This window comes from Centruroides sculpturatus, unplaced genomic scaffold (assembly GCF_000671375.1).
Source record: "Centruroides sculpturatus isolate CEXI.00-Female unplaced genomic scaffold, Cexi_2.0 scaffold1804, whole genome shotgun sequence".
Lineage (NCBI taxonomy): Eukaryota > Metazoa > Arthropoda > Arachnida > Scorpiones > Buthidae > Centruroides > Centruroides sculpturatus.
Window position 1 is genome coordinate 76913 of NW_019386031.1, and position 8147 is coordinate 85059.

At 32.4% G+C, this 8147-nt stretch overlaps 2 protein-coding genes across 3 annotated transcripts in view; both read left to right on the top strand.

Moving 5' to 3' along the window:
• Nucleotides 1-4423, top strand: part of LOC111613212 (neuronal acetylcholine receptor subunit alpha-10-like) — a 17498-nt gene extending 13075 nt beyond the window's left edge. The window contains exons 2-3 of one of the 2 annotated variants that reach the window (XM_023354564.1): nt 592-1127; nt 3433-4410. In XM_023354564.1, the coding sequence (XP_023210332.1) occupies nt 592-1127; nt 3433-3764 (868 nt within the window). In that variant the 3' untranslated portion in view covers nt 3765-4410. Of the gene's footprint in view, nt 1-591; nt 1128-3432 lie in introns of both variants that reach the window. The other variant, XM_023354565.1, reaches the window with a different exon arrangement.
• LOC111613211 (acetylcholine receptor subunit alpha-like) overlaps nt 1-8147 on the top strand; it is a 39637-nt gene that overhangs the window by 24738 nt on the left and 6752 nt on the right. The window lies entirely within an intron of this gene.

Genomic DNA, 8147 nt, shown 5'->3' on the forward strand with positions numbered 1-8147 from the left:
TTTTCTTTTTCTAATTCAAATTTAATATTTTCTTTTATTTCATTAGCTTTATTTATAATTGTTTTTTCATCTGTCTTTCTTTTATCAAATATTATAATACAATCATCTACATACCTGCTATAAAATTCTATTCCTTCTATATTTCTAATCTGTTCATCTATTTGTATCATTGATATTTCTGCCAGTTTTGGACCTATGCAATAATTTATTATTGTCAATTTTAGAATTTTAAAAATTATTGTCGGGAAACTAAGTTTGTTTATTGTTTAAATTTTAGAAATTGTTTGTTAAATACCTGCTGAGGAGGGACATACAAGTCCGAAATGCAAATTGTATGTGTCCAGGTAATCATAAATAAACCAATTTTAATCTGTGTGACTGTGTTGCTATAATTTTATACACCAGTATAATAAGTCCTATTAATAGAAATACACGGTTATGGTGTTTGAAAGAACAATTTGATTAAATTAGGACATTGACGCAGATTAATTAACAAAAACCTATTTAAATGGATCTATTTATAGTTATATTATTTCAGTATTTATCGTAATCATTAAATAATTAATTTCATTTTATTTTTAAATTCTACAGTGGACCACAAAGTTCCATTTCAGAAATTAATTCGACTGATGTTGAGGTTTACTCTGATGGAGACGTATTCTGGGCCATACCCACTTCATTAATTGGTAAATGTTATTTCAATTATGATGATTATCCATTGGATGTAGCAAAATGCAAAGTCAGTTTGGAAACTTGGACTAACAGAGGTAGTGATGTCAATTTGTTCATTCCTAATCCTGAACCGTATCTGGAATATTTTAACAACGGTAATCCTTATTGGAATATGAAAGACTGTCAGATAGATAAAAGAGACATGCAATACCTAAATAACTTTTATCCAATAGTAAAATTGACATTGTTACTTACAAGACGACAACCAATTGCACAATATCAGTTACAGTGGATAATTTCTGTTATTGTTGTATTATTGACTCTGTGTATGTTTTGGATTCCGGCAGACATCAGGCAGAAACTAACATTAGGATGTGTGGTGATGATAATATTAACCGTTAGTCTTGTTACTATCACATCAACTGTAAAAGTACCTCAAGTCGCTGAACTTATAGGTAAGATATTAATAATTTAATTAATATTGCGCCTAGAACAAAGTCTCTTTTGCAATTTAAAATATTTACAGAATTAACAATGTTCTAGTTGAATGTTTTTCAAATGCGGTCCAAGGCGCGCTGGTGTGCTCCAAAAGATAACTAAATTCTCCACAAATATCCTGAAAGTAGGCCTATATTTTAAAACTGAGAAACAATTTTTGCAAAACAGAAAGATCGTGGATGTAATAAATCTATGATAAATTAACAGTTAAATTAGATCTATAGAGCTTCAGTTAATATAGTACACAACTATATATAATTTAAGCTATATTAATATATCTTTAATTTTCTATATGAAGGGCAGCGCACACTTTAACAACTGTTTTTCTGCATCATAAATAATGTTAAATACTACAGTTTATAGTAAGATTTATAAGCAGAATTTAGAAATTTGCACATGTTAAATAAAATCATTTGCGTATCCTGTAAAGGGTAGTTTCAAACCATCTTTAATAATTATAAAAACTAAATATATATATATTTTTGTATATAATATATATATATTATATACAATTATTTACAAATACAAATTTTTAAGAAACAACTAATTACAAATTCTCAGCAGAACGATTTTGAGATGCAGCAGTCATCCACATCTTTTAGGTAAATTCATTATGAAGATTTAATATTTAATTATGATTTGAAAATCATGTTTATCATTGATTTTTATGAATTTTTCTGTTTACTGTTTTCTCCCTGTATGGATTAAGAGAGTTACTTTTCAAGCTCTTTGTGAATTCGGCAGGCATACGATGGAGGCTCAAGTTGTGTGGGACATTGCACCCGAAAATGACCTGCTCGGACTCGAACTATGAGCTATGGTTTAGAAAAAATTGACTTAATCATTGTAACTGCCGTCTCCGTACATACTTGAAAGCGTTTTTCTTCTAAAGTATCGGAGGTCGTAAATTTACGCGCACCCACCATTAATTAGCAACACGTTGCTCGGTTGGACATACAAAGCTTTTGCTGCTTTAGATATTGTTTAGTTGGCAATATGCAAACGAATAGAACTATAAAATCCTGTACAGTCTCTGCATAAAACGCGAAGTTAGAACTTACCTCAGACACTCTGAAGAAACAGGTTCTTTCGCGTTTGGATGCAGTAATGACAGGCTGACAATGACTACTTTCAGAAAAGTTCGATTTTGTTGTCGGATTGTCATAACCTGATATGTTCGTGGAAACTGCAGAAATGTGGAACGAGCGAAAAGGCCAATCTGTATTTCGACGAACTGCTAGCAAAAGGTTTATATTACATGGGTTCATACAAGAGAAAGAGAAAGTTTGGACAGAAGCTCAATAGCGGAAGGTGATTTTGTCTGACAAATCATCTTTGTCCTATATAGAAATTTAGGATGTACAGTCATTCGTCGGCCAAACAAAAGACTCACTCAAAACTGTGATGCAGGAAGTCAACTTTCCAAGCAAGGTTCAAATGTGAGGTTCAAGTTTTAGCATTTTGGCATTGGTGGTTCAGCTCTTTTCTGATGGGACTTTCAATCTTATCAGGCAATTCTTGAACAGCATTTACTGTCTTCCATAGCCCATCTTCGGCCGCAGAGAGGTGCGATCTTTCAGCGAGATCCCGCCAAGCCGCATATTGTGCGCTCCATTAGTGCTTGGCTTTCCCAAAATCAGGCCCAAGTTCTCATGATTCAAATTCGCTCTATCTCAGTCCGATCAAGGATCTTTCGCGTGTTCTCGAGAAACAGGTGCTGAAATGCAAATTGCAATAAGAGATCAGCTGAAAACGAATCTTTAAGAAGTATGGACCAACGTTCTACAAGTCATTTTCCGTGACTAGGTGAGGTGCCAACGTGTACGCTGCAAAGTGAAGATCCACAAAGTTGTAATTGTATGTGAATGCTGAGTGTGCAAAAACATATAGCTTACTAAATTTATTTTAGAGGAATAATGCTTTAAGGTGTGTATTGGAGACTCCTGTTACAAAAATTGAGCCAATGTTTTTGTAAGCCGTAGCTCAAGTAGTTTAATTTATTTACTAATTAAGCGAAGTTGCAAAGGAGTCCAGTTTTTTTTACCATTTATCACAATCACGAATGCAGTGCGTGTATATTTATTGCTACGGAAAATAGAAATAGATCCATAGTAAGATATGTCTGATATCTGAAGAATAATTTACCAAAAAAATTTTAGTTTAATTCAATTTCATAAAAACTTTTGAAAATTTTTAGTGATTTACGATTCGAAATTATTTATTTTAGCTTCTAACATTTTAATTTAATGTTTATCGTTCTAGCTAAACCTATTCACAACACAATGTTCGTCGTCTTAGTGGCTATTGTATTCGAGGTCATCATCATTAATTTTCGATACATTCAAGACTATGAACCGCCCGAATTTATCCTCAACATATTTTCAGGAACCATTGCTAAATTATTAATAATTAATTCAGTTCGCACGGAAGAGAAACCAATGGACAAAGTGAATTTGTACGAAAATCAAGACGAATTGGCTCCTCTTCAACGACTAACGAAAAACGAAAACTGGCAAATAATTGCTCAAATTGTAGATAGAATATTGTTCATTTTTTACGTTCTATTGCTTAGTTCTATACCTAAAACAATATAAATTTAAATTTTAAGTGTTTTCTTCTAATTTACACATAGATGATTATTAGGAATGTTCTTTTAATTGCAAAATATGTTTTATTAAGTTTATTGTATGCTTATGTATGTAGTTAATAATATGTCATTACTAAATATCTGAAAGAAACGTTACTGTCAATTGTTTTGACATGCGGATTCGAGTCCAACTAGGATGCCCATGACTTTTTATGGTTAATAAAGTTGCGACACAGTTTCACTTCCTTGTAACTTAGTTATGTAATTAGAAAATATGAACAAAACAGCGCTAAAATCTATCCTTAAAACAACTAGCAGCCATTTTTTTCATCAACGAGCGAATGCCAGTTTCCTGTAGAGGTATACACAAATAATTATGCACCATTAATAAATATATTAACCTACTTTTTATCAGCATTTACAATTTTTTGAATAAAATTCATCTCTATCCTTAATATTAAGTTTTTTATCATTTTATGTTAATTAATAATATAAAAGTTATTATTTTATAACATCTCGTGACGTCATGTTGCCGGGAATGTTTCGCAACTTGTTGCTGTATTTTTTTGTTTTTAAGAAACAATAAGACGTTTGCACAGTTAAAAAAACGAACCTGTCCATGTACTTTTTTCCTTTTTTTACTTTTTCGGGTTAAGAAATCTCAAAACGTCAACTACCGGAGAATTTGATACTATTCAACTACCGTGTTATAAAGTAAAAGTATATTAAATTGATAATGAAATTGTATTTTTCTTTTTTGAGATTAAATTAAGCTTATTGTTTGCATTTGTAGTCCTACAGGAAAATCACGAGATTAAAAATGAAGGCCTTTAAAACGTTAGACACACCGAAAATACATTTTTAAAACTAAAAATTGCTATCTTCGCCTACGTTTTGTACCAATGTCGGATAGACACAACAGTTAAACACAGTATTTGACTTTATTTATGTTCTTTAGTCGTATAATTACTAATTTATTTCTTAGCGGGTAGCTACATTCACATTTTTTTCAAAAGTTGTCGGTCTTAAATTCTAAATCTCTAGTACTCGGTGCTAAATTAGGTTCGTATCCAAAAGTTTATCGTAAAATTAATCAGGGAGGTATCGCCATCGTAATATCCAGTATTAAATAATACAGTCGGACTCATTCGCTCATTTATTCAGACTCTGGTTCCCATCTTCAATGTCTGTCAGTTACCAACCGGTGGATAACACCTCCGAACATACACTTGTCTGTATTTTCTTTGCATGACTAAATAGCACTATCCGTATAAGTTTCAGCATTGTTTTTCAAACATCCCTTATATCGGTAGCCAGAAACTTTCACAGGAAAGCTTCTATAAATTGTAGTGTGTACTAGTATATCTATTGTACCACATCCAATTTAGCCATTATTCAAAATTATCGAGTGACATTTCCACTTTCCAGGACGAGGATCTAAGGGTTGGATTTTGGAAAGCGATGTCGGTGTTATGTGTTGTTTACGGCGTGATATGTAAGTGAATGGATGCGATGAACAAATTAGATAATGATTCAGTTTTTAATGTTATCATGAAGGGTGTTAGTAAGGAAGTTGTAATGAATATGAAGAAACAACAGAATATTCACTTTATGAACTTCGCGCTAACAGATACATTAAATAATACATACTTACCTCATGCTGAGAATGTCGTAATCAAAATGGTGCTAACACTAAAGCGAGGTTGGTTGATACATTAACCTGCGTCAATCTTTTATTACATGGCAGATCGAAGATGTTCTAGTTAAACTGAAGACTGTAATAATCTTTTATTCTAATTGAACCATGATTAATTTTTCTTAATTAAATTTTCTTAATTAAATATAATTTCGATCGTAGAAGTCACACTGAATTATTAATGTTTAAAAGTAGAGATAAATGCATAGCACTTACAATACTTGAAATTATCTCCATTGTTGTCGATAAGTATTGTTTTTTAATAATAAGAGTCGAAACAACTGTTGGAATGATTGTTTATGTCTTAAGTTTTTTAATTATGTAAAACATTTCGAGATATATGAATATTAAGTTTTTGTGTTAAAATAACTGTAATTATATAAGCTTTTTAAATAATTTATGATGATATAAATAAGTTTAGTTTAAATATTTAAATTTATTTATATTATTTATAAATGAAGTGCTGAATTAACTGTTACGGTAATTCAAATGTCCACCGTCTCATTATTAGAATTCTACATTTCTAAACATCATCTTAACATCATTACAAAATAGAAATTTTCATTTATTTTTCAAATTATTTTTTAAATATATCATCGTTTATATTCTCACGTTCATATAGACTCAAAAATTTTGATGAGAGGTTTATGAGTTAGGGAGATTGATGCTATTAAATCTTCTTGGTAAACATGGTACTGTACTGTATGTGAGGTTTGCCGATTGGGGAGAAAGTGTCGCGACAATCGAGCGGTCAGCACTGTCGTGTGGGAGTGAAAAAACTTACTGAGACAGGTCCTCCATCGCAAACTATTTATTAAATATAAAAATTTCGCTTACAACTACTGTTTTTCTTCGGCGTAAGGCCTATCCGTAGAGTGAATCAGTTTGTAAATAAAGTTCAATCTTTTCTACGATCTTCTCTCCTTTTGGCGAAGATGATGAAGAAAACGTCGGCTCCGGGGCGCACAGCACAACTTGAAATGATGATTATCGTAGCAGATTACCCTTGGCGAAACTTGCTGGAACGGGATGGGGAAAACTTCTTTCGGAACGACGACCAAATTCCCGTTGTTGAACCGCAGGAATAATCCAGAAGCGGAGCACACCGAACTTAGAACCAAGAACGTCACAATTTTTTGCGCGGTTTTTATAAGTTTTTTCTGGGTTCCAGATCGAACATTTCGATAGGTCGATTCCGATCTACCCCCTCTCTCTAATTGGTCCCCCTCCTCGTTACGAATTGTAACGAGATCGGTGCCCAGATCGTGGGGTGAGTCAACTCCGATTGACAATTTGATTCCTATCGAAGACGTTCGATCTAAGTACTCAAATTCATCCATTGTTTTAACCTGAGTAGTTCGATTTTCTTAGAAATTTTTACAGATATGTCCTTATATGGAGATAAAATATTCATTTTGCGTTTGATGGTTTCTTTTTACAATATAAAATAATCATTATAATTATAATTTTTTTTTTCATTCGAAATTAAAATATTTTTCGTGCACGAATTTCGATCCACTTCCGGAGCCTCACATGTACAGTACATGTGTCGTATTTTGAGTGGGGAGGACTTAATAAACTGGAATCTATGCAAAAAACGTAATATTTTCCAGAGGTGGTTTCATTCTAGTATACATTTAAAATGAAACAAAAAAAAATTAAAATAGATTTTCTTTAATGAGACAGTGTTGAGCTGAGTTGATACTGGCACTGATACAGATGCAGGATCATTGAGAGTGATCACTGACCCAGCAATCACTAATCAGGCATTAATTTCGGCTAATGTAATCTCAAATTTTCAGATTGCCTCACTACTGTTCGATGTGCAGCTGGCACTACTTGCTACATAAACACTGTTGCGCGTCAGGATTAAGTGTATTCTAACCTAATCCACTCTGTCATCCGGCAATATCACTAATCCAGCATACTGCAGGTCTCGAGGATGCCGTATTAGTGATAGTCGACCTATACTAAAAATTGAATTGTAACTTCGATCTGGTCAGAAGAGAATTATGTGTTAAGTGACCTCTGAGTTTAGATTTTGTTCGCATGTTTTTGTTCCTTCAAACCTTACCTTCTAAAAGCTTCAATGTCGTCATTTTTTCCAAAGTAGAAAAAGATGGATTGCAATTGGTAATTGAACAACTAATGCAAGATAAATGAACTAAAAACAGAAACTGTGTATCATGGTAGACCCTTAACTAACAGTGCACTGTTTGATAGTTCTCTCAGACAGTATAAAATGTGCGAATTCATCGTTTAATTAAACAAATGGTTTTCATGAATAGGGGTTGATATTTTCAATAATAAATTAGTCGTTTACTTAGCATTGAATGAATATACAGCCCAAGATACACAAATTCTTCTTCATTTTAACTTTATGTGCCATTCATATCTGAATTCTGACTCGTGAGTGAATTGTTAAGTAGCTAATCAATCTGATTACGAAAAAAATGGACCATATTAAAACTTAAATTTCCTTGAATGAGAAGGTAGTCACTGAAAAAGGTACATATTTCGTTTAAGGATCTGTTGCAAACAGGAGATAGAGCTTACTTCATATAAGATGTGTCGACAAGTTCCTAAATGTGTATTATTTATTTCATTCATAAAACAATGATTGTTGATTTGTTCATTTGCATTTCAAATTTTCAGATAAATTTCATTTCAAGTCACAAAACTCTTCGTATGCTC